The sequence below is a fragment of the Clytia hemisphaerica genome, unplaced genomic scaffold, assembly GCF_902728285.1.
Source record: "Clytia hemisphaerica strain Z4C2 unplaced genomic scaffold, Clytia hemisphaerica genome assembly, whole genome shotgun sequence".
Classification (NCBI taxonomy): Eukaryota; Metazoa; Cnidaria; class Hydrozoa; order Leptothecata; family Clytiidae; genus Clytia; species Clytia hemisphaerica.
Window position 1 is genome coordinate 96,566 of NW_027103638.1, and position 27,885 is coordinate 124,450.

Sequence of the window (27,885 nt, forward strand, 5' to 3'; positions counted from 1 at the left end):
GCATAGTGACTTTCCACGTGTTTAAATATAGTCTATAGTCTAAGGTGTTTACACCTTTGTTGATTCATGTTTTGTTTTCTTTTCAGTCTAACTGGAGTTTGTTGTCATCTTGTACAGGCCGCTGGGGTAATGTCGCCTGACTGTCTTAAATGACAGTCAGCCTGTCCCAAGCCAGGATAAAGACAGAGGGACCCAGAGAGGACTAATTACCCTTTCATTGTAACATCGTCTCTCTAATGGGAAAAAGAATTCGGCCAATCTTTGTTGTTTGTAGTTCTGACAGGAGAAAACATTTTATTTTTTCATACTATATATATAAAATAATTTCGGATCGTAAATATCCGAAAAATTATGGTATTTCATTCCGAAGAAATCTAATTTTAGTGTTGGAGTGCCTCACACAATGGAAATGTTTTCTAATGTTAAGAATTTTATCAGCTGTAAGTACAAAGAGATAAAACTTGCAGAAAGACACACACAGGAATAATGCAGAAACATGAGCAAAAAGGAGACAAACTTTAGTCTCCATCTACCATAAAATGGACATCGTGAACGTCAGGTGGGTTTTGAAACAACATTTTGTACCAGATAGGAACACATTTACCCAACCAGGATCACTTCTCGTCCATCTCATCCACTTAACTTTGAATCATCAATGGGAAATGTATGCAGTACCTGGTGAGAGACAAATAAAAAGTTGAGATAAGAAATAGCTGAGACAAACCATTGTACCAACAGTTTTCAATCAGGAAATTGTTGGAAAATAATGGAATTTCAACGGCTTTCAAATTAATGTCATGTAAAGAAAAAAAATAGCAGAGCGTATTATCTTAACCCTCGAGTTCCTAGACTTGTACGAGATCTGTGTTTCTAGAGGAAGCTACAGATTAGACCAATAACTAGGTGTCCCAGCGTCGCCGAGACGGCTCTTTGCCATGATAATTAAGCTCGCTTTATTATTGAGAAATTAAATAAATTTTTTAGTTATTAGAAATATTTCTTGTTTTCCAAGGAAAATGAACTACAATATTTTCTTGTATATTGAATGGCAAATTATGATTAAAACATTTTCCTGTATTTTTCAAGGAAAAATATGTAGAGAAAATGGCTTGTATTTTTCAAGGAAAATCGACCAATACAATTTCTTGTATTTTCCAAGGAAAAAATTACATAAAAAGATCATTTTAATAGGAAAATTATCTAAAGGAATTTTTTGCTTCTTTCACCTAAGCTAATTTTCAAGAAAGGTAGAGTTAATTTAAAAGAAAATAGATAGCGCTTTCTGTCAAGCGTATGATGATATACCTTATCGGCCTTTATTACGCCACAGCCTGATTTTGGGCTTACGCCAATTAGGGCTGTTAATAACGCCAAAATTTGTAAAAATGGCTACTTATACTTCAAATTAGTAAATAATGACTAAAATTTGTATTAAAATGTTATTTTTCAGTAGTAAAGTGTTGAAGATTCCATCGATAAATATATCAATTATTTCCCTGAAGTTTTAAATATGGGGTAAAACAATAGATAATTTTCGTCTTCGAATGATACCTAAAATCCTTGAAATTGAGAAATAATGATGAAAAATTAACACCGCTTTTAGGTTAAAATTGCAAAATCTTGGCCCTTTTTACGCCGGCCCTTTTAAGAAGGTACTGTGCTCCTTATGACGCCACGAGCCCAAAAGTAACGCCAATAAGGGCCGGTGTCATATTTAGCACACTGTAATTCTACGTCTTTGTACAAAAAATTAGTAAAAAATATTGAACAGATTTTTCACAAAGTTAAAAAAAATCCTATTTTTGGACATAAAATTGGCAATTCGAAAATCGGGCTGCGTCACATTTTGGTGATCACCATTTTGCACCTTTGTACCAAAAATCACAAAATCCCGAGAAAAGTTGGTAACAGACGAACGGACGAACACAGGTTAATTTATAGGACCTCCAAGTAGGTCCAACAACTGACGTGACGTGAAACGAGGAGACGAAAGAATGGTCTCAATTGATGGTCTACTTATGAAGATGGCGCATTATTCTATTTCAACCAGGGATAGAGGTAGCTCTGTTAAATGTTTTATACAATTTTATATCTGTGGTTAGGAATAGTCTAATTCACAGATAAAATTCTTAAAACTGACCACATAAAGGGAAGAGCGGACGTGCCCGTCTCCGAATATAACATCTTTGCGTGAACGTTTAGTGAACATGTTCTTTGCGCAATGCAAGTTGCATTTTAGACACCATTTTAGGCCGTAAAAGTTTTTCTATACTTGAGACATCAGTAAAACGTAGCTTCTTCTGTCTAACCAAGGAAAATTGTCAAACTTGGGTGCGACGAAAATTTTTTAAAGAAAATGTACTTTTATCCAATGATAATCTTAATAACAGCCAACACCATTTTACCTTGACTGTATCGAGAACGATTTTAGTACACCAAACTGTCTTGGATTCAAGTTGTGTGTATCGCTTGGACTGCCGAAATCCTGAAAGTTAAATACAATTGGAAATTAAAAAGTTGATTACTAATTTTGAAGGTCGGCAAAAATTCTTGAAATATCAAATTTGCCGCAGAACTTTTTTTTAGCAAGGAACTTATTTTGGCGAAGCAAAAATTTTAATAGGTTTGGCAAGAACTAATTTTGGCAAATGGCAAAGTAAATTGGTCCTTTTTTGCCAAAACTTTGCCAAAATGAGAGTTTTAGACAAAAACTAGGGTATATTTAAAAATCACAAATAAGCTTAATTTTGGAGAATAACTCGCTTTATGGAGAGGTAGAATATATCTAGAGAATATCTTAACGTGGCAGCACATACATTGTACAGTACTCGAGAGTGCTAGAATAAATAAGATAATAATTTTACAGAAGCACTCACAACGGGCAGAGAAGGAAGGACAACAACATTTTTCCAAACTGTTCAAAACCATCTTCCATAGTTCCTATGAACAGAGAAAATTACATGAAGTCATTTAGTTTACTTTACTTTTGATCAGAACATCATGTCTTATTGGGTCTTTTGGACGATCTATTTTGTAGTTAACCCTTTCCGTGCCGCTGTCGGCAAGTGCCGACAAGAGCATTTTCGATTTCTTTGCCGGTGTCGTCATTTGCCAACAAAAGAGATCTCGACCTATATTTGCCAGAGGTTTTTTTTTAAAGTTTATTGAAAATTCGATTTTGAACTAGATTTATCAAGTAGCACAGTTGAATAATTAAAATATATTAAGTTGTTTTTCATAATTATACATTTTTCAACGCGAAGGAAACACATATGGGAGACTTCAATGTCTCGTCTCAAATTGTCAGTATTGTATTATCGTAAAGTTAAAGATAAAAGATATAAAACTAGCCTAGTTTCTAATCATGATATAGGAGTTTTAGTCTAGGCTTAGGGAGGTTGTGATTTTTTGTCTTCAGTCTATACTGCTATGTTATGAAACTTTCCAGTAAAATTACACTTGATACAATACTAGTTAAATTTATACAGGGTGTCCCTAATTAAAGTATCGAGTTTGAACATGCGATTGAGTAGAACAGTGTCTGTGTGTTATCGCTAAAATATAAGAACGTTCTCCATCACACAGGCTTATTACAACAGGTAGTTTCAACGTATAAATTAATTGTAATGACAAAGAACGCGCACATAAAACTTTCTACTCATAGTTGTGTTTCGACTCGATACTTTAATTAGTATATTAAATAGTATAATTAGATACTTTAACACCCTGTACAGAGGACGCTGTTTCTCACAAAGATTTCATGGAATTCTGTTAATAATCGAATATAATAGGATTAATAATAACATACTTTACTAATCTTTAAAATGAGGTACATACATGTGGCATTTTTAAATCTGATTTGCAGCAGAGATTAGCCGTTGTTCAAAGTTCAATGTAGATATTTTTGTGATGGTATGTTTTTGTCCGAACATGATATCTATATATTACTAGCAAGTAGCTGTCGCTATGAATGCCCCGCCGATAGCAGATATTAGCCCAGTGGAACTTAGCCATGAAGAGAGCAAGGGAATCATAATCAGACTATAAATTGGTGAAGCGAGTCTTCATAAAAAGTGCTCAATGTTACTAGAGCTGTTTAAAGTTAAGAAACACAAGCCGATGCGGTTAAAATTTCCTCAGTAAGATCCATACATAACGAAAGTGTCAATCCAAAAAAAAACCTGTTAAATCTACACTTTCTGATGCAAAGTGACCTAAATTAAAACCATTACAGGTTTCGCAACATGTTAAGAACTAGAATGATATCAAAGTTGATTTTCTATTCAATCACCAGATAAAAATCACTTTTGAAAACCCAAACATAAGAATGTGTACTGTGAAACTGAATGGTGGCATACTGTAGATATAAGTTATTTGTATCATAAAGGTTACTGAAAATTATCTGGAAAACTTTAACAATCTTTATACGTGTTCAGTGTTTCTTTAGTTAGAATAAAATTTCTTCATGGTTACTAAAGATATGAATTTGCTCTAAAGATAGGCATACTGGAGAAGTGGGACGTGGGACGGTGGGACGCTCAGGTGGGACGCTCGAGTGGGACGCTCAGGTGGGACGGTAGTGGGACGCTAAGGTGGGACGGTAGTGGGACGGTAGTGGGACGCTAAAGTGGGACGGTAGTGGGACGCTAAGGTGGGACGGTAGTGGGACGGTAGTGGGACGCTAAGGTGGGACGGTAGTGGGACGCTCAGGTGGGACTGTAGTGGGACGCTAAGGTGGGACGGTAGTGGGACGCTCTCTCGTAAGGCTTTTGTATTTTTGCTTCTCTGATAATTATGTACGAGTAAAAAAGAACTCAATATGAGTAAATGAATACTTTCAGTATTAGTTGTTATTCTGATCGGAATACTCTCAAATGATTACGCCAGTATCGACAAAATAACAATGAAAATCCTGCCTATTGTTTGTATGCGCGAATGAAAATGTTTTACGCAATTACATTACGTCATTTTTTATTACTTTTTATGGTAATATAAAAACATTTGCTCTCACCGAAGAAACATGACTAAGTAGCTCAGTCGGTAGAGCATCAGATTCAAGGTCAGGTGGTCCAGGGTTCAATTCCCCCACACGTATTTTTTTTTCTTTTCTAAACTAATCTATCCACAGGGATCAAAAATATTTCAGACCTAATCAAAAATATTGATTTTTCAAGCACGGAGGACGAGAAATTTATCTTTTTAAATAGCAGATCTTGTTGTTGTCCTTTAATCTTTTGATACTTTTGATACAATTTTCATCAAAAATCTGTCTTTGAATCATACAAAGTTCCAATACACTTTCCTCGAGATATACATGGGGGGATATTGGCAAAAAGGGGTACGGATACTCCGGGGGGGGGGGATACTAGGTTTGCGAGGTGACAGGTATGTCCGAGGCAAAAATCGAAAATCGCCCCTTTGAGAGACAAAATTTTGATGATTTTGGGACCCTTTGAGAGATTTTTTCCCTAAATTTAGTTTAAAAGTCTGTACTAGACGGACACGGTCCTCCGCCTACTTTGAAGTGTTAAAAATTGGTTGGCTAGTCAGACAGGCTAATAACGTTTTCTCTGAAACAAATATTCTTTTGACACTTTTTGCCGGACAAAATCGGTTCGGAAAAACTGGAGCAACCTTCGATTGCCTTATCGGACTTTTTAGCTGTTGGACTAGATGATGTCGGATGCATGACTTTTGAAGACTCCTCCCCCCAGTTTGTGAAATCATCATTCTGAGCAGTTTTCCAAGAGAAAAAAATCTGTATTTCCAATTAAATAAGACAGGCTATGAATTTTCGCATAGGAAATTGATTTTCTGTGGTTTCTCAAGGGAATAATAATCTTCTTTTTCAAAAAGAAAAATTCAACTAATGATTGCTCAAGGAATTTCAGTTATTTTGTATTTTTTGCAAGGGAAATACCTTTTCTTTCAAAAGAAAATCAATAAAGTGCCAGGGTGGCCAGCGATTTTAGTCATTGAAAATCAAGTATATTCAAGTACTTTTTGGAGCATTTTTGATAATTTTCAAGTATATCTTTGCTATTTTCAAGTATATGAAGGTGCAAAATTCAAGTACATTCAAGTATATTTTGAACTTTACGTATGGTGCTTCGTTAGAATAGGGATATCTGGATCCCCAATTTGCCAGAAATTTTATGGGCTTCCCTTTCTTAAAAATATTATGACAAAATTGTGTGCACAAAATACTGATGCCAGAATTATTTTGACATTTTCTCAAATTAAACAACAGATCAAAATGTGCTCTAGAAACTAGTGGATTTATGACACCATGGCGTACTACAGCGGTTGTCTAATTTCTAGAATTTTATTACTAACAGCTTACGCAGCAAGGTTGTCAAATCAGAAGATTTGGTTGCGAGCGAAGTGGGTAGAATTTCTTTTATTGCAATTCTAAGTAGTAGGAAGAAATTTTCCGATATTTCCAGAATGTTTTCTAGAGACTATCAGAAATATTTTCTTCAAATATCAGACTTCAAGACTTTTAAGACATTTCCAGTTCGAGCAGACGAAGAAACTGTGTAATTAAGAGTTTAGTCAATTCAGTCAAATCAAAACTTTGCTGAAAAATTGACATTTTCCCAATTTTCAACTTCTTATTTCTAGAATCATTTCCCTATGGCTCACTGCTCCCAGAAGGTTATTTTCTAGCAAGAGTTTTTAACATAGAAAATTGGCGAGCACTTTTCATGTAGCACTTTTCATGTCACTACCTTTCAAACTTTCAAAAATACCACCATCAATTTTAGATAGGTCAAGTGTCCTGATATTAGTGGGTTTCATGATTACTTGGAGGACCCACCATGGTTGGGTCCGACAAAGAAAATTTTGAAAAATAGGGATTCAAAGATTGGCTAAAACCATCAATTTCAAGGGACTATAGAAAGAAATTTCCTGACTTTTCCCTGACTTTTGAAGAATTTTACAAAAATTCCCTGGCTTTTCCATGTTTTCCCTGACTTTTTCTAAAAATAGCCCTTTTTCCAGGTTTTCCAGGTTTTCCCTGACCGCTTTAGCATTAGCCTGCACAATTCATTTACCATGGGCTCCATTTTTCAGCAGTAGCTTGATTTGCAAATATCAGATATCCATTTGGCAGAGAAAGAGTGGAAATGTGCACATTGGATATATTCTTTCATTACATGCCCCAAAGGCTAGATTTTTGAAATTCTCAATGAGGGTTATCTTGCAGTAAATAACTTGAGCTGAAGAATATCTAAGATTCTGCTTTTACTTTTTTTCATATTTTGTATGCTCCAAAGACTAGATTTTTGAAATTCTCAATGAGGGTTATCTTGCAGTAAATAACTTGAGCTGAAGAATATCTAAGATTCTGCTTTTACTTTTTTTCATTTTTTGTATGCCCATTAAGGTTCATCTTTTTTAAAAAAGCCATATCAAATAGGTTAAGTCAATAAGACCAACCAAGAATGTCTAACCTTACAAATAGGGTACAATACATTGTTATCAGGAGGACCCACCATGGTTGGGTCCGAATAGAAAATTTTGGAAAATTTATACTTCAAAACAGCCTGTAAGAGCCCTGGAAATAGAAGATTTGATTGAAAAAAGAAATTCAAGTATTTTCAAGTATTCCAATTTATCATTTTCAAGTATATACTGGAAAAATGGGCATTTTTTCAAAAACTCCAGTATAATCAAGTACCAATATATTTTTCCAGTATATTCAAGTATTTTCAAGTATTTCCAGTATCGCTGGCCACCCTGAGTGCTGTGATTTTCCTTGGAGAATACGTGAAAATTGATTTTCCTGGGAAAGAACAGAACAAAGGATTTTCCTTGGAAAATACGCAACAACTAATTTTCCTCAGAAAATACGGACCAGTGATTTTCCTTGGAAAATACGCAACAACTAATTTTCCTTGGAAAATACGCAACAACTAATTTTCCTTGGAAAATACGCAACAACTATTTTCCTCAGAAAATAAGGACCAGTGATTTTCCTTGGAAAATACGCAACAACTAATTTTCCTTGGAAAATACGCAACAACTAATTTTCCTTGGAAAATACGCAACAACTAATTTTCCTTGGAAAATACGCAACAACTATTTTCCTCAGAAAATAAGGACCAGTGATTTTCCTTGGAAAATACGGTCTAGTGATCTTCCTTGGAAAATACGCAATAACTAAATTTCTTTGGAAAATACGCAACAACTAATTTTCCTTGGAAAATACGCAATAACTATTTTCCTCAGAAAATACGGAATAACTAAATTTCCTTGGAAAATACGCGATAACTAATTTTCCTTGGAAAATAAGGGACAACTAGTTTTCCTTGAATTAATTATTTTAATCTTCTTATCTTCTAATCTTTCTTATCCTTTCGGGCTGACCTTGCGTTTCTCTTTATAAAAATAATTTTACATAAAAATAATAGCATGCTTTTGTTTCGAAACTGCTGATGCAAGATTTAATTACAAAAAAATATAACATGATAGTTTTCGAGTGTTATATATATTTAGTGCAATCGGCTCTTGCATGTTGGAAATAATCTAAAATCATTTCTTTAAGAAGTCAATACCTTGACAGGGTAAAATTATACAAGTCATGGCAAAATAAAGGTCTCATGATAATCATTGTTCACTTCTCTTGCACATCAGCTGCGTGGCCGAGTGGATAAGTCGATGAAACGGCAACTTAAGGGTAATGATTATAGAGAGTTTGAATCCTATACGGGTGCGACGAAAATTGTGTTATTTTGTCTGTTTTGTCAACATTGATCAAACTTTTTCTGGTTTTATGAGCTCTTATTGATATTTTTGAAAATTTCCGTAAAAATTTTAAGAAACAAAAATTGGGGGGGGGGGCAGTCAGGCAAATTTACCGACGCCGCGACGGGTATCTGCAGCGGTTTAGGCTATCTGATATTCCGATGGCGTATTGGCGGCCGCCCACGCTAAAGCATACTGTCAATTGGTAACCCCCCCCGGAGTGTCACCTCAGCTCAATGCAGTTTGATTCAAGTACAGTATTTCAAAATGGATAAGGTTGATTAGCAGGTGGAGAGTCAAGAGTCAAGAGTTATGACTTTCCCTTGTATTGAAAATCTAATGTTCCAAAACTTTCAACTAAAAAAATGCTAAAAAATCGGCTTTCGTCTTTTTTTATTATATCTTATAAACACTTTTTTCAGAACCACGATGAAAAGAAAAGCAAAACTGACTGAATATGCTGCCAAAAAAGTGATTGACAGGTCTAGAAAATGATTGACAGGCCCGGGTTAGATATTTCCGTGAGCAATCTCGTTATATTTATCAAAAAGTAATATACTTGTGGAAAGCCCAATTATTCTACTTTTTCGAATGCTGTGTCATGGAATTTTTTTAACAATTAAATAGAACGGGGTTTCCTCTGATGTAAACAAACCTCGAGTCCTATCCTGAAAATTGACATTGAGCGTAGAAAAAAAGACAAATGAAAGTATTTTCCTTTCTAATTCATATTTCCAATAATTAAAGACTGAAAACACCGAGAGTGAAATGTAGCTAAATGATTAGAACGCCTTGCGACTTAGAATTTTTTTTCAAAACTGAAAATTTGACCCTGGCTCGAACTACTAAAGTCTCTTGTCAATGATTCTGAGTCCGGCACGCTAGCAATGTACTATCGAACCGACATGATACTACGCAATTCAAAAATACTTATAAAAAACACTACTGCATATACGGGTGAACTGACCTTGGACCTCATGGGCTAGGTCTTTGTAGCTTCGATCAAATTGATTATGTTATTATTTTATAATCCATTCACTATGAAAAAAGTCAAAAACATTTCGATCGATCTGTGTATTGTTTATAAGTACTTGACCTGTCCCTCTTCACTGTATTATAAAAAGAAAAAGACAAAATACATATAAAAGAGCGTCCCACTACCGTCCCACTTGAGCGTCCCACTACCGTCCCACCTTAGCGTCCCACTACCGTCCCACCTTAGCGTCCCACTACCGTCCCACCTTAGCGTCCCACTACCGTCCCACCTTAGCGTCCCCCTACCGTCCCACCTTAGCGTCCCACTACCGTCCCACCTTAGCGTCCCACTACCGTCCCACTTTAGCGTCCCACTACCGTCCCACCTTAGCGTCCCACTACCGTCCCACCTTAGCGTCCCACTACCGTCCCACCTTAGCGTCCCACTACCGTCCCACTTGAGCGTCCCACCTGAGCGTCCCACTCGAGCGTCCCACCTGAGCGTCCCACCGTCCCACGTCCCACTTCTCCAGTATGCCCTAAAGATATGCTATCAAAATTGGCAGTTGAATCAGATACTTTTAATAAAGGTATTAATTTTCAGGGATTAAAAATTTCCCGGATTTCACAGCCTTTGTTCTTATTTACAAAAGACTATATTAAAATAAAATCCTAAGAAAATCTGAAAAGGTGCCTTCAGCGAAAATTAGTCACCATGAAAATATTAAAACATCATCTAATCCGCCACTGTACACAATTTTTTCTTTTGCTGTAATCCACTTCCACTTCCCTGGCAAGCAAGAAAGCGGAGATTCTTCAACGAAAGGACTGTTAATACATAAAAATACCAAAACGGATTTTATCACTTTTTGAAAATAAATTAACGTGGGAAAACACGAAAATAAGTCCTTGCAAAAAGCTTAAATTTTGTGGATAGTGGATGCCCAACCGTGAGTATAAATTAATGGTAGAATAAATAATTATGCGGAATTATTCAATGTGACTGGCTGAAAATTGCCAAATTTAAATAATGCGAATTAGGACCTAATTAATTAATTCTGCATTAATTAATCCTGCCGCATAAATTCATACTCTTAAGGTAATTCCTGCGAAATATAAATTGATCCAATTAAAGTAGTGCCAGACTTTGTATTTTAACAAGTGTGTTTGTTTCGCTCCCATAAAAACAGATTCATCTTGTCTTCAATCCATATGTTTTGAAAATAAATGGTAATTTAAGAGGTTAAGTTTTAGTTTAACTTTTATTTTGTTACGACGTCACGCCCATTAGCCTATCTAGCTAGTGTGGCTTCGGTAGGCCGTCCGCCCACAGTACGCCCCCGTCGCATTTGCTCCATTCGGTAGAATCTATAGGTGGTTTAGAGCTATGACTTCGCGCACTGATCTTCCATTCGCTAAGAAGTTCATCTTACAGTGAAGATAGAGAAAAGAAAATTATTTTTTTCGTTGTTGTTGAATCTTCCAAGATCTCTCAAGGCAGGTCCATAACTATCAGTGTTACTAAACGTAAAGAGATTTAGAGTATGCACATTCATGGATATAAATGTAGTTTGTGCAGTGAAGCGTACAATTTTCGTAGCACACGAAACGAAAGGAGACAACATTCAAACAGTAATTTTTTTTTGGAAAAACTGTCTGAAACAAACCATCAAGATATTATCAAGTATATAACGATATCTGCAACTGAATTTGGCAAAGGAGATGGGCGGTGATGAGATGTTGGGCCGAGGTGATTGTCGCTGGTTTTTGGAGATGATGGCCAAGGGGATTGTCGCTGGTATTGGGAGATGTTGGCCAAGGTGATTGTCGCTGGTATTGGGAGATGTTGGCCAAGGTGATTGTCGCTGGTATTGGGAGATGTTGGCCAAGGTGATTGTCGCTGGTATTGGGAGATGTTGGCCAAGGGGATTGTCGTTGGTATTGAGAGATGTTGGCCAAGGTGATTTTCGCTGGTCGATTGGATGATTGGGACCATTGGGGTGGCTGACATAGCTTTATATTGTCCCAGGTTATCATTTTATTTACATACTTTAAGAGAATGCTAAAGTTCAGTTGCTTGGAACAAGGTGGAACAAGAAGAAGCCATATGGATAAAAAACTTTCAATATGATTGGTATGAACTCTACAAGATGTTTGATTGTTTGATATTTAACATATTTTATTTGGAATTAGGTTTTACCTAATTTTGGGTGTTACGCAAGGGGCTCGCAAAAATGGCAAAAATTATATTTCTGGCCAAACCGAAACAAAAAATAATACACCATTAAAACATAATTTTTTTCTCTACGAAACGTAACATTGATTATTTGAAAATTCTCTCTTTTTCTCCTTTAGCTTTTAAAATTTCTTTCAAACAAAAGGCCTATTTAGTCGATATAAGTTACGCTTCTAAAGGCACAGATGCTTTCTTTTATAAAAATCTTTCTTGTCTTGGACAGTGCTTATAAAAACATTATATAAAAAAGAGAACAAATTTCTTTTATCTCAGGTAGTTTACAAACAAAGATTTTACTTTTTATAAGCATTAATTCAATCCCACAGATCCCAGCTGGATGTAGTAATCAAGCACGAAACTTGAACATTTTAAAGTTCCTCCTGTCATGATACACCTAGGCAAGGTGGTACACAGCTGGTGCACGTCAAAAAAGTCGGTCTCTACGGCATTTATATTGATTTACACTAGCTTTTTCTAATTTGAGTTTTAAATATTATTTTACAGAACTATTATAGACTGAAGTGTCTCTGTCAGTCGGCTGACAAAGGTAGATTTGGAGTAAGACAAAGTAGGATCATTGAAGGGCATTGATTAGATGACTTGAATAGCCTGTTAACATACAAGACTGTAAAGTTATAAACGGCTCATGCTGCGTGCAGATCAGGGGCAAGTTAAATATAGTTTTTTCATGGGCTTTGATAGATTTAGGTTTAATATAAAATCAGTATATAAAATAATAATTCATTTTCTATTACGTGTTCTTTTGCTACAAAATTTTCCAAGAAAGAGTAGGTTTTTATTGAGTCATTATCACAAGTAGAGCATCAGTTGTACAGATAGCTGGTCAAGACTTGGGAAGAAGGCAAGAAATTTTAAGTTATGAAGAAATGATATTTGGTACCCCTCAATTGGCTAGCATGTAGTAGAATGGGCAAGGATGGAGTGAACTGTAAATGAGGTACTACCAATAACAAGTTTTTCAGAATTACTAATGGCTAGAATTGATAACGGCTAGAATTGATAATAATGAGCTACTTTGGGTATCCAAATAATCCGTTTCCCCTTTCAATAAAGGGCTCGTAATTGCGGTTGTGATAGATTCTCCTACCGGACCGGCTGTACGGTTAGGAGTCTCTCAGCAGCGAGGATGTTAGTGTAAATGTTCGTAGTGCAAGTTGTGAGGATCCAGGCCGGCTGTCTGGGCAACCCGGCTGGTTGCGAAAATCCGACGATTCTAGGCAATTCATCTCGATAGGGAGGTCAGATTCGGAACAAAGTCCGGCTTTATCCCGGCTGGTGGCGGACCTCCTCAGTTTTCGGGCGCACACGGTTGTGATAGATTCTCCTACCGGACCGGCTGTACGGTTAGGAGTCTCTCAGCAGCGAGGATGTCAGTGTAAATGTTCGTAGTGCAAGTTGTGAGGATCCAGGCCGGCTGTCTGGGCAACCCGGCTGGTTGCGAAAATCCGCTGATTCTGAAGCAAACCCATCGTGATAAGGAGATCAGATTCGGAACAAAGTCCGGCTCCTTCCCGGCTGGTGGCGGATCTCTCTTAAGTTTCAGTATGCACAAGGTTGTGATAGATTCTCCTGCCGGACCGGCTGTACGGACAGGAGTTTCTCAGCTGCGAGGATGATACGGTCGGGAAACTGTCCATAGCGTTGTTTTAGGCTTTGTGTTTTCTAATTCATACAGCAAGAGATTTTGTCCCACACGAATTACGCGCGATGGACAGTTACCTGTAGCTATTAGGCTGTGCACGGTGGTGAGGGGCCAGGCCTTGAGTCTGGGCAACCCGGCTGGTTGCGAAAACCCGCCGATTCTGGGTTCATTCATCGTTTAGGAAGTCGGATCCGGTACACAGTCCGGCACTTACCCGGCTGGTGGTGGACTTCCTGTCGGGTGCACATTGTTGTCTTATTTTTCTTTCTGTGATGTAGACGTGAAATAGTTAAGATAATTGAATATGTTATCACATTTCATCTTATGTTTATATTTAGTGAGTTTTCTACTGGTTGATATTTTATATCGTTACTATATATCTTTTATAGGCTTATCTACTTTTACTAATAGAAGAATTTTCAAATTTGTAGGTACGCGCGTCTTCCTGCAACCGTTAAGGCGCGACGAAAGTATAATTTGGGGATACCTTCGGTTGGGAAATATTTTATCCCCAAAATTATTTGTATAGGAGTGGTTAGCCAATAAACAAATGCCAAAACTTAATACACTGGTTTCCCTTATCACTCCCCACTTCTGGGATATCCGTCCTGCTCACAGCGTCCTTTCCAGGAGTAAAAAATAGAAAGTTAAATGGTAATTTAAGAGGTTAAGTTTTAGTTTAACTTTTATTTTGTTACGACGTCACGCCCATTAGCCTATCTAGCTAGTGTGGCTTCGGTAGGCCGTCCGCCCACAGTACGCCCCCGTCGCATTTGCTCCATTCGGTAGAATCTATAGGTGGTTTAGAGCTATGACTTCGCGCACTGATCTTCCATTCGCTAATAAGTTCATCTTACAGTGAAGACAGAGAAAATTATTTTTTTACCTCCCTCCCTCCCTTCAAGGCTTGCGAGCATGGTTGCAGGCGGCCATCTTATACATTATAATTAATGTCAAATATGGGAAATATTTTATCCCCAAAATTATTTGTATAGGAGTGGTTAGCCAATAAACAAATGGCTAAGGGAATTTTCAGATACCGTGTCCCGTTGTAACCACCGTCAACATGGTTAAAAACTTTTCACTTCACAGGTAGGTACAACATTGTGTTTGTATTTTATTGGACGTCTGGTTCTAAAAAGTCAAAAAGTTTGTTCAGTTTTAATTTGAGCAAAGTAGGCTCCTGCGTTCAACATCAACAAGGTACAATGTGCAGTGGTGGTATTAGTAGAGAGAATGTTCGAGTCTGTTCATAATATGAGGCTGAAAATCTTTGGCGTACATACATATCGAAGTACCGTTCTGGCACAGTGACATAAACAGCATTTTTAAAGTTTCCTAAAGCTTCAATATTGGCGTAAAGAATTATTCACAAAATAGCATCAAATACTCCATAATCCATCGTTTTTCGGCTTTTGTTCCGCTTCTGTTTACATTTTTCTGCTCGCTGATCCCCATGCTCAACCATTTTTTGCTGTAACACTGTGCTTCAAATGTCCACGAGAATGAATCAGTTCATGTTAGTCATAGTATATTCTCATTGGCATGTCTCACTCACTAAATCTTCTGTAAGAAACTCAATGTTGGTATACCAGTTTTTGGCACGTTTTGGCGCAAGGCTTAAAAAATTTCAATTCAATTTCCTTCAAAATGAAGTCACTATATAGGTAAAAACAATATGAATTAACAGTCAATTTCCCTTTTTTCTAAGCCTTTATAATATCAGTAGGGTTTCGGTAGAGCAGCGCATAACTGGGTGTGTGTAGCACACTGTCATTGAAGATGTCCATTCTGACAATCGTGGGTTTGATCCAATATCAGTAGTTTGATAGTTATTCATTTATCCTCTCTTATAAAGATGCTTACCCCCTGGATATCGTATTATTTTACTTGAAAAGACAAATTACCACTGGATATCCGCTCCCTTGTAGATATTTAACCCCCTAATTTTCCACTTTTGAAAAAAAATCGTTAACCCCCTGGATACAAAGCCACTTTATCTGATTTGGTTTAAGTATTCAAGCGTCATATGCCTTAAATTTTGTAACCTTTTTGCGTGAAATCATTTTTTAATATATTTTGTGTTAGTGAATATTCTTACCCAAGTACCCAGATACCCCAAAAACAAGACTTATTGATTGAATGAATCATAATTCACTTACTTCAAGTTTGTCTCTTTGTAATTGGAATATTCTTTCTTCTCCCTTGGCTTTTGGAGTGAATTTTTTTTACGTTGAATACAAATAAAATCAAAGTCAACTTTCCAGCTGGGCCCTTATTTTTATTTTTCCCAACGGAGGCAAATTTTGGTTAAATTTCTAGTAGGCGGGGTCCCACCGGGTCTGTGAAACTGGGGTGTAGTTATCCTGTAATAAGTTTGATATATAACCAACACACCATATAATCTGTACCAAAGCCACTTCATTTGATTTGGTTGAAGTCAATTTTTGTAACCTTTTTGTGTCCTTCGTAACTGGAATATTCTATCTTATCTATTGCTGTTTGAGATATTAAAGTCCTTTATGTATTGTCAAACAACTTTTATATTTAGCTGATATTTATATCCTTTAGTTATCCTATAACTTAGTTTGATATATAACCAACCTTCCAGAGCTGTGTATTTTCTGAATCAACAAGCTACTTCTTTGAATTTACTTCTTCAACTAAATTACAAGAGTCATATAATATTTTTAACCTTTTTGTGAAAATTCTTTTAACCTTTTTGAGTGGAATCTTATAACCGTTTTGTAAGAAGTGTTAGTATATTTTGTATTCGTCAATATATTGGGGGCACATATCACTTATAATACCGGGTGTCTCTGAAAAAACTTCCCCCTGTTTGATTCAAAATTGCGAAAAAGTGAAAAAATATGTTAGCTTGATTTTTTCTAAATCGTTTAGAGGAGGGTTTAACTTAAATTTTGGTATATCAAACTTTAGAATTGCTTCATTAGACCAAAAGTTATGACAAAAAGAGTAAAAAATCTTTTTTCTAAAAGAGCGAAAAAAGACGAAAAAACAGGGTATCAAATCTTTTGTTAGAAAAAAAGACACTCAAACTTTCTCTTCTCCACTCAAATAGACTCGCTAAGCTTTGGAAACTTTTGGAAAAATTTTGATAAAAGTTTGTTGCTTGTTTAAACTTCATGCTCATTAATGAATCCAAAAGGAGCTCTAAATTGGCAATAAAAATCATTAACAAGTGATACTTTTATGGACCTACCTGGTTGTGCATTTAACACATTTATAATTGATATCTACGTGACGTGACCATTAAACAATCATTCAGAACACAAATATTGACGATCTATTAAAATTAGTCATTTTTTTCTTATAAAAAAAACATTTAGAAACTAAAATTTCATGCTCTTGAAATATTCTTTCATATTCAAGACTTCGTGAGCAAAAAAACATCCATCTCGTCAAAAAATTGACCAATTTGGCTAAGAACATTGATTCATGCTTATTAATAGTGATTCTTATGGATAAAGATGCGTTTTTTGAGCTGAAAAATTATTTTTTTACAAAAATCTGCTTGAGCCATCTTTTACCTAATTTCATGCAAAAAATCAGAAAAAAACAATGATCCAATATTTCACAAAGTCCAAAAAACTCTTTTTTTGGCCGTTTTTTAGCTGAAATTTACCCCAAAATTTTTTTCTCAAAAATCGAGCTCCGTCACATTCAAGGGTTTATAGTTATGCATCTTTGTGCAAAAAAATCATAAAGAATAAAACCGCCAATCTCGAGAAAAGCTAATACCTAAGTAATTGATAATGTGCTTATAAAGAAATATCGAATTTGGCCAGTTTTTCCATAAAAACATGCCAAGCAAACAAAATTTCCTGTCTAAACACACATATTCTTCAAAAGTAAGCCCTCATGAGCAAAAAAAACATCTACCTCATAAAAAAAATTGAGTAATTTGACTAAGAACATTGATGTATGCTTATTAATAGTGATTCTTATAGATAAACATGCCTTTTTTGAGCCAACAAAATTTTTTTTGCAAAAATCTGCTTGAGCCATCTTTTACCTATGATAGGTCCCTACTTTCATACAAAAAATCAGAAAAAATTAATGATCCAATATTTCACAAAGTCCAAAAAACCCGTTTTTTAGCCGTTTTTTGGCCCAAATTTGCCCAAAAACATTGTTTTTCGAAAATCAGGCTCCGTCACATTCGAGGGTTTATAGTTATGCATCTTTGTGCAAAAAATCATAAACAAAGAAAAAACCTATCTCGAGAAAAGCTAATACCTAAGTAATTGATAATGTGCTTATAAAGAAATATCGAATTTGGCCAGTTTTTCCATAAAAACATGCCAAGCAAACAAAATTTCCTGTCTAAACACACATATTCTTCAAAAGTAAGCCCTCATGAGCAAAAAAAACATCTACCTCATAAAAAAAATTGAGTACTTTGACTAAGAACATTAATGTATGCTTATTAATAGTGATTCTTATAGATAAACATGCGTTTTTTGAGCCAACAAAATTTTTTTGCGAAAATCTGCTTGAGCCATCTTTTACCTATGATGGTGCCCTACTTTCATGCAAAAAATCAGAAAAAATTAATGATCCAATTTTTCACAAAGTCCAAAATACCCATTTTTTAGCCGTTTTTTGGCCCAAATTTGCCCAAAAATTTTTTTTTTCGAAAATCGGGCTCCGTCACATTCGAGGGTTTATAGCTACACATCTTTGTGCAAAAAATCAGAAAAAACTAATGAGCCAATCTCGAGAAAACTTGGTAACGAACGAACAAACGAACGAACGAACAGAGGTTAATTTATAGGACCTCCACCGGGGTAGGTCCAAAAACGAATAATAAAACAAAAAAGATGCACAGAAGATCAAAAGTAAAACTTTACTGTCAATAAAGTACAGTGTTTTCTTGTCTAATTTGATACCCTGTTTTTTCGTCTTTTTGCGCTCTTTTTGAAAACAATTTTTTTACTCTTTTTGTCATAACTTTTGATCTAATGAAACAATTTTAAAGTTTGATATACCAAAATTTAAGTTAAACCCTCCTCTAAACGATTTAGAAAAAATCAAGCTAATATATTTTTTCACTTTTTCGCAATATTGAATCGAACAGGGGAAAGTTTTTTCAGAGACACCCGGTATTTTTGATATTTTTCAGAAAATAAAGCTAAATGTGATGATAAACTCTGTGGTCGCTCATGTCGGCATATGCCGATATCTGGCAAATAGGTCAAACCTTAATCTTTTTCTTATTGTGATCACATCCGTAAAAAATACGAACGGCAGTTAAAGGTATTAATGAATTCTGATGGATTGTCTCCATAAAGATAATAATAAAATTGATCGTCCACCTCTAAGTAAAACGCAATGTCGAATATTTTTAGATATCCGATTGCAAAATATCTCTTCTGTAGCAGCGAGCATTAAAGAAAATAGTTTTTTGATCAAATAATTATTTAAATGTCACATACTTTAATGGGATAAACTTTCGCGGGGATTAAATTTCTCGGATTTCGCGGATTCGGGTGTCATCCGCGAATATCCTCGAAATTAAGTCCCATCGGAAATTTGGAAGGGCCTCATCCGCGAAATACTTCTAAACAATACTTAAAATATGTCAAATAAATACTATTTGAATGGTTACTTGCATCAAAGAAGCTCAAATAATGTGTATTTCAACAACCAACATGCATGATTTGAAAGTAGAAGTCACAAAATCGTGAAAATATTGCCATCCAATAGTGCCACACGCGAAATTAAGTCCCCGCGAAATTTTTGAATCTTGCAGATAGGCTCAACCGTGAAATTTAATCCCCGCGAAAGTTTATCTCACTAAAGTACCTATATATGAAAACAGATAGAAAGAAAGTTCTATTTTACAAACACAAAAGAGAAATGAAATTCGAACGTTTCGAAATCAAAGAGAAAAAACAATGAAATTGACACCCTTATTCAATAAGATTCGCTTATTGAATAAAGACTTCGAAGCTTTGCTTCGTCGAATATCATCAAGCTCGACTGAATAATTTTCGATAAATAACTTTTCTTGTCGAATATCTGCTTTAATATCTAATAATCATTCGTGAATTAGATTAAACTTCGGTAGACACATGTGTAAGCTCAAGCTTAGGAAAGACCATCACTTTCTGGAGCGATGGCCGAGTGTTCGGGCGTCAGCGCCTGAAACCAGGGGTTCCCAGTTCTAATCTTCGCCCCTTCCAATGTTCCGTTCAGCTTATAGATAGTCTAGCAAGCTGGCCGTGGATTCCGTGAATAGAAATGAAAGACTGTCTTAAAGTCCTAGATTACTGTACTGAGCTATCCACGTAAAATATCGACTCTATCGACTCCACTCAAAGCACCAGTAATTTCTAAAAAACACTGGGAAATGATCATGAAAAAGCATTACCTTCAACAGTCTTTTCAAAACTGGCTTCTCACGTTATTTCGCGTACGTTGGAAAACTGAAAAGCAAAAACAATAATATACATGTTCAGATAGGATAAATTACAACCACTCCTTCGGGCAACTTGTTCCTCTCAAATTATGTATCTTCTGAAGCGTCAGCAAAGAGTCTCCGATTTCTCGAAAAAGCCAAAGATCTCTCCAAATGCAACAAACTAGACAAGATTCTTCAAACTGGCAGAATTTTGTTGACTTCGAAGAGGGAAAGTTTTCTTTTTCTACCTCGCTGAGACGGGAAATACATCTGAGACGAAAGAACTTCAAGATATGCACCTCTACAACGACTTCAGAAAACTATATAACTTATCTGTGCTATTCTGCCATATGCACTTGTAGTCTATCATTGGTATAAAAGTGACGCAACGTCCATTTTGCAGAGGTTCATATCTTGAACAGTGATATAAGTATAAAGGACTGAGTACTAACTTGTCTTCCATGAACATGAAAAGAGAATCCATGACGTCACTAGCCTCTTTTTCCATCTGCTCTCGTTCTTGTATGGACACTGCGTTGGCTCCTTTCACTCTGCGGAAGAGGAAAAAACTCATAATTGGAGAAGGTACTGTGCTCCTTTGTAAGCAAGGAAAACACGAAGAAAAATTCATAAAATTGATTGCACTTTGCTTGTCTCATTTGTAATTGTTTCGATTGCACAGTCGACTGGAATCTTCACGGGGAACACAAATTTGTTTGAGTTAAGGAAAATTCAGAATTATGGAGTAAGAGTTTTAAGGCATTGTTACCTGAAGGGATGAACAAATTTGATCGAGTTAAGGGGTCATTCGAGTTGTAGAGGCTCGAATTAAAGAGACTCTAATGTAGCATCAAATACTTAAGAGGTGAGATCAATGGATTAACGTTGTCTAAAAGCACCACGGGTTTTTTTGGGAACTTATCCTCAAATGTGCTGAAGCAAAGAAAATTATATGAACAAAGGAGCGTAGAATAGGGAGAATGGACCATTCCATTTTTACTTCCATACAGACAGACGGGCAAACATTTCAAGGGGGGGGGGGCTGTAATCCGAGAAGTATTTCTAGGGGGTCTAAAAGAGTATCTTTTTATTTTTACAGGGGTTAAAAGTCATTCTAAAATTTCCAGGATAAAATACCGATGTTAATCCGTCCACCCTCACTTTAAAGTACAAAAATAATTTTTCCATTCCAAGAGTTTGCCATTTTCCAGGGGTTATCCACATAATCTTTTTTTGACTTGGAAAGATTCGTCATTCCCCTGTATGGAAATTTAATGGAACAGCCCAATAACTTACTTGTACAGTTGAACGTTCAAAAGCTTACAACATTCTTTGATCTTGTCAGATACGCTATAAAGAAAGAAAGAAAGAAGTGAATTTTTTAACAAATTGCAATCGAGACCTACAGACACTTCGAAAACGAATTTTTTCCACTAAATGAGAATATCCCTCCATTGTGGTAAAAAAAAAAAAGGGAATTAATTAAACTTTAATAGTTTAATTTTTAGGAGTAACTCACCTTGTGGCGTGGAAGACACTTGGGTCGTCCAAGCATTGTGATAAATTCTGTTGAAGGTTTTTAAACGTCTCCAGTGTACCTCCATCCATCTGAAAAAATAGACATAATACGCATTTGCTAATTATCAAGATAGAAAGTATCGCACACTATTTTTTATTAGAACAATTTTATAAGAACAATTAGGCTAAAAAAAGCCAAAAAAAATCTTAAGAACAACCCTCAGCCTGGAATGGCTAAATTTTGCGCAAATTAAAGGTCAACACGGTAAAATAGGGTATCAGCTCAGAAATAACCCAAATCTCCCCTTATAAAATTAAAGTCTGTGTCAAATTTATTTTTGACTATATTTCACTTTAGTACTATATTTCAAAATTCTCACAGGGAAAGACCCGAGTCTTTTTGGCGATCTAGCCTTCCTGAAGAAAAGTAGGATCATTCACAATACAATGAGGTAGGCATCGAATCGTTCGTGACAAGCAACAAGTAATAATGAATGATTCAATAAAATTTCTTCTTTTTGGAGAAAATTTTTCCGTACTGTACTAAAATCTAAAGATATTAAAATCTTCGTATAAAGTGCACCACCCACTATTAAGAAGTGGTATTTTAGAAAAAACTAAGAATAATAAAATTGCTAGTTTTAGTACTAAAATGTAGTAAGATTTCTCAGGTCCTCCCTTTTATACCACCGTTTCGGTATTTTGGTACCAAATGACACCAAAAACACCCCTGGTGGAGCCTCTTCACAGAGTGGCGGAGAATTGTTTTGGAATTTCCCAGAGTGAGAATGAAGATTTCAATCGAAATCTCAACGGGGATAGAAGTTCTATTGTTCTCAGGTTCTCAAATAGTCGAACGTGCGCAACGCACTGGGCTCAACTTCAGTGCCTTTAAACTATTCATAGGCCCAATTGTAGACCACCAGATATTCACCCAAGGAACAAGTGTGCTAAATCCAACCCTTTTTGAGGCCTGTAGGCTCTGCTCTAAAGATATAGCCTCGTTTTGGCGGAAAACTCGTCCCAAGGCCCCAAAAATCAAGATTTTTGAAAATTTTGAAAAATGAAAAAAATTCTTCCAGATATTCACCCAAGGAACAAGTGTGCCAAATTTCATCTAAATCCGACAATCTTTTAAGTTTCCAGGCTACCCAAAAGTTTTAGCCTCGTTTTGGCGAAAAACTCGTCCCAAGGCCCCCAAAATCAAATTTTTCAAAAATTGAAAAAACACCCCCAGAATTTCACCCAAGAAACAAGTGTGCCTAATTTCAGCCAAATCCGACCATTTTTGAAGTCTCCAGGCTGCCCCAAAGTTTTAGCTTCGTTTTGGCGAAAAACTCGTCCCCAGGCCCCAAAAATCGAAACTTTCAAAAAATGAAAAAAGTACCCCCAGATATTCACCCAAGGAACAAGTGTGCCAAATTTCAGCCAAATCCGACCATTTTTGAAGTCTCCAGGCTGCCCCAAAGTTTTAGCTTCGTTTTGGCGAAAAACTCGTCCCCAGGCCCCAAAAATCAAAACTTTAAAAAAATGAAAAAAAAACTTCCATATATTCACCCAAGGAACAAGTGTGCCAAATTTCAGCCAAATCCAAGCATTTTTGAAGTCTCCAGACTGCCCTAAAGTTTTTGTGACAGACAGACAGACAGACACACACACAGACAGACATTGTGAGATTGTAGCTCAACTGAAGTTGAGAATTTAGTGGGAATGGTTTTGGAATGCAATTTTCGAGTGAAGCTGGGGTTCCAGTGGGTCTTTGACAAAGGGTGTCCAAAACGATTTCCATGTTTTTCTTGTCTACAAACACGTCACTAAAAACGTCATGACTCGGTTGGCACAGAACGTCATGATAACGTCCATCTGACGTCCCTAACGTTCAAATTACGTTAAAACAACGTGATGTGCCAATTGGGTACTGACCCCGTCTGATTTAATTCTGTTTTCAAAAATTAACTTACAAATGATAAAACAATCAAAGCCTAATCTTTCTGATTGAAATGTTTTGTGGCACTGAGTTTTCTTCGGTATACCAAAGATTTATTATACACTGGATAAACGACTCATAAAACGATGGAGAGCGATCATTGTATTTTCATTGTTTCAGAAAACAATTGATGTTCTAGCTTTGTCCGCAAAGGACAACTGTCATGGCGGATCGAAAAGGTCTGATTTTTAAAAATGTTTATCAGTCTTATTTTTAAAAAGTTCTCTAGCTCTCTCTTTTTATACATTTGCAGAAAAAAAGTTTGAAAGTAAGGCTAGCATTTCGAGCTGGATACATTTGTGAAATCTAATGTGAGAAAAACATCATTAGACAAGAAATTCAGACAAAATGCTTCTAGTGACACGAAATTTTCAATTGGAAATATCTTTCCAAGACTGTCCCTAGAAGAGCTGAAATTAACATACATAAGACTTGAGTGTCTTGGCTCCACTGTGATATGAAAATCCTTTGGAGGCACGTGGTGGCAAGGTGGTTTTTTTGAGGCTGAAGTTTGAAAATTCCCGGTGTCAACATTACATTTCTTATACACAACACGTCTTTTGCATCTTTCTCACGGCTTGAAACGTCATAACGACTCATAATTAGCAATTAAGTGGAAGAATCCGACTCTCACAGGAAAGTTTTAAGTCTCTTTTGGGAATTGGATGAGTGATTTTCGATAAGAAATGCAATAAAAATGTTTCGAAAAATCATTTAATGAGGGAAGGAGAGTGAACAATAACATCATTACTGCGGACATAGCTAGTACACGAGAAATTGGCAAAAATCTGTTACTTGTATATCCAGTGTATAATAAATCCTTGGGTATACAATACTTGGTATATTTGATTCAATTCAAAATTCCAAAAACAATTGCAGATAGTTCATCACCGAAATAAAAATCTTTTGAAACATTAACAACACGCCAATATTCAAAAGAAGTGCCCTGATTCCTTCGTTGAAACTTTAAACATTTCTCAAAATCCTTTGTATGGAGAAGAAAAAAGGTTGCAGTTTCCCATGCAATTTTCAAATCTTCAACCAGAAAATCCCCCAAATCTTCTTGGTACCTGTTGTTTTTTCTGTTCACGAAATCCAGACGATTACGACCCTTATTGAATTCCTTTCTCATGAATAAATATTTATCCGTCTTGAACATTTTTTTATTCCCCATCATCGCGGAGATCGCTTTGTACCAGTTACCATAAGAAGGGTACAAAAGTGAAGATTTATTTCCTTCGTGAAAGTATTCTGCTCCCCAAACCAAACGATCGATCGTCGTCATATTTTCCACAACTTCATTCGCAGCTTGGTTTTGCTTTTGAATGACGCTTTTCAAATTTTCAATTTCTCCGTTCAAATGTTGGACAGTTGCTTCTTTCTCTGTCATCTCTTTCTCCATCTCATTCAATTTTGTCTCCGTTTGTAAGATTTTAATTTTGTGTTCGTTTTCCAAATCTTTCATTTTCATTTTCCATTCATTTTCTTTTACTACTATTTCCTTTTCGTGCTCGTTGGCTACTAATTGTTTCTCCTTTTCAAACAAGTTATTTTGCAGCTCGTCGTTCTGTTTTTGGAGTTGTTGATCGGCTTGAACTTGACTTGATTGAGATTCACAAGAATTCTTTAATTTGAACATCTCAAATTGATGAGATAAAGTTTGATTTTCTTTTTCTAGCTGCATGATTTTCAACGTTTTTTCGTTTTCAGATTCCAGTTGTTGAATCTTAAATTCCATTTTAAGTTTCTCAATCTCTTTTTGATGTTCTTCTTTGAGCTTTGCAATTTGCTGATCGTCAGCAACTTGTGGCACATTCCTCCCACTACCACTGTGAGCCAAATTCCTCTCGTCAGAATAAGCAGTATCCATTCTTCAATTTATAATTTAACTATTCAATTAATCTAAGAAGAAATCACAAAATATGAAGAAGATCTTAGATTTCAGCTGTTTTTTTTTCACTTTTTCGCTTTCAAATGTAGTAGCACAGTTATTTGTATAAATCGAAGTGAATTTTTCCAGAGAGTCTGGCGCCTATGGAGTTCCCAACGAAAATTCGTTTCATTCGAGGGATTATCCAGGCGCTTAAAAATTTTCAAAGTGAAAACAACTGATCATAATTTAGTTATGAAAATCCGCAGAGCAGAGAGTGGAAAGGCAAAAAATATAATGACAAATAGTTGCGATCATGATTTGGGGCGACGGAGGAAATTTTGATTTTGACCCCCTACTATGCCTTAAAATGCCCTTAAGAACAACGCTCAGCCTGGAATGGCTAAAATTTGCGCAAATTAAAGGTCAAAACGGTAAAATAGGGTATCAAGTCAGAAGTAACCCACATTTCTATGTCAATTTTTTTCTTAAACAGCATAAACACACACGTACATACAGAGACTCAGACACAAACAAGGACGAATAAAAGAACTCAGTGCTTCAAAAACGCAAGTAGTTGATTTCATTTAAATCATTCAAATGCCCGAACTGTTTTTGAAATATATGAACTTATCCTCCCCTCTCTGTCTTTCTATTGATATTGTTTCAGATTTCATTCTTGCTCAAACAAAAATAAATTTAGATACCATGACAACTTCAGTTGGGTACTATCTTGCGGTTCATATTTCATAACGCCGGCCTCCACTTGCGCGCGCTGCGATCGCACCTTTTGGCTTCAATCCTTTTTGCTTGATAAAAACGTTATCTCATAAAAATGTAGCGCGCGCTGGAAGAAGAAGTCGAACACATTTCAACTTATAGGTTTTAAGCCTAAAAAAATTCTTAACACGTTCTTATTTTCACCATTTTGTGAGTATTTTTCTCCATTTTTTCTAAGAAATCGGGTGTTATAAAGTCTGCAAAGCTTTAAAACGTTCTTAACTACTTGTTCTTAATATTTTCGCCATCGAAGCTATTTGTTCTTATGTAGTTTGTTCTTATATACCAGGTGCACCAAAAAAAAGTATACAACTTTGTCGAGATATTGCGAGCTTCAGGATTTACATTTTTTGTTCATTCTTTTTTTTATTATATAAAGGATGCTCTAACTTGAATTTTGAGCTATCATACATTAAGTTTGAAAAAGTAGTTCGAAAGTTATTTCCAAAAAATTGACTTTTTTTCCATGTCGAAATCTCAAAAAATCATTAAAAACAGCGAGCAAACTTTTCTCTTGACACTTACATTGTTTACACATAAAAATACAAAAAAATGCAACTGTGTTCATCAAAACTCGTTGCGGAATTTAAGAATATGTAAAACAAGCTATTCCCACGTGGGATAATATTTTTAGAAATCTCCAAGAGAGGTTTTGATGTTATGTGTGTGCTATGTGAGAAAATTTTTGAAACTGCCAAAGTTTGTTCCAGTGAGTAAAGGTTTTGTTTTTATAAATAAGAGTGATATCGTTTGATTACTCATCAATTTTAATTCACAAGCTTTTCCACATTGGATTTACACAGGTGTGGAGCAAGATTGGTCAGGCAAGACACTGTCCTGGTATGAAATATGTGTCTGATATGAAACGGAAACACCTATGTAAAGATAACACCTTTAACTCTGCTTTTAAAGTAGAAGATTTTTGACCTTCACATCAGTCAAGCCCCTGAAAATCTTTCATTAGTGCATCCTTATAGGCCATTTAACAGTCGCAAAGCGTAATGGGTAATCAGGACCAGTGCGCGCTAATGACGGCTTACTATTGGTCCAAAGTTTTGAAAATATTTTGAAGATTTTTGCGTCTAGCCAACCGGCAATGGGCTTTTCCAGAAATAGTATATAAATAGGATATCGGATATCCAGGGGGTTAACAATTTTTGTTCAAAAGTGGATATCCAGGGGGTTAAATATCTACAAGGGAGTGGATATCCAGGGGGTAAAGTGACTTTTCAAGTAAAAATACGATATCCAGGGGTAAGCATCTTTATAAGAGAGGATATCCAGGGAGTTGAGCATATCTTTAAGAGCGGATATCCAGGGGTCTTTACTATTAAAGTAGGATATCCAGGGGGTTCAATATTTTGAAAAATCATTATCCTCAACAGTGGGGTAAAATTTTTTTCTGGAAAAGCCCAATCGTTACTGGAGAGCAATCAGTCCTGATTACCCATGATTCATTTCGATTGTGAAATTGCCTATTGAGATCAACAGTTCGAAAATAACATGAATCAATTGTTAGTTCTACTTACCACGAGACAACATTGAGAGATTTTGTCAAAGATCTGCATGATTAGTTCACAACAACGTAACAACACTTCCACCAATGTCTGCGAATGAAAAGAAAAAAAAAGTGCTGAGGTAATGTAATATAGTCTAGCTCATTGATTTCAAAGATCCG

The 27,885-nt window shown here is 35.9% G+C and overlaps 1 protein-coding gene across 1 annotated transcript; it reads right to left on the reverse strand.

Annotated features, from left to right (window-relative positions):
• Positions 1-360: 360 nt before the first annotated feature.
• LOC136802725 (protein unc-13 homolog A-like) lies at positions 361-27,810 on the reverse strand. Its single transcript, XM_067059472.1, has 8 exons — positions 27,737-27,810; positions 21,572-21,660; positions 21,349-21,402; positions 20,505-20,603; positions 20,023-20,077; positions 2,877-2,940; positions 2,406-2,485; positions 361-675 (listed from the first exon to the last, which is right to left on the reverse strand). Exons 1-5 carry the CDS (start codon positions 27,773-27,775, stop codon positions 20,056-20,058), a joined length of 303 nt encoding a protein of 100 aa, XP_066915573.1. The 5' UTR covers positions 27,776-27,810; the 3' UTR covers positions 361-675; positions 2,406-2,485; positions 2,877-2,940; positions 20,023-20,055.
• Between the last annotated feature and the right edge of the window lie 75 nt (positions 27,811-27,885).

Coding starts and splice junctions, on each gene's coding strand:
- LOC136802725 (XM_067059472.1), bottom strand. CDS start 27,775: ATGCAGATCTTTGACAAAATCTCTCAATGTTGTCTCGTG. Junction 21,403..21,571: donor AGTGTCTTCCACGCCACAAG/GTGAGTTACTCC, acceptor CTTTCTTTATAG/CGTATCTGACAAGATCAAAG. Junction 20,604..21,348: donor TTGAACGTTCAACTGTACAA/GTAAGTTATTGG, acceptor CCTCTTCCGCAG/AGTGAAAGGAGCCAACGCAG.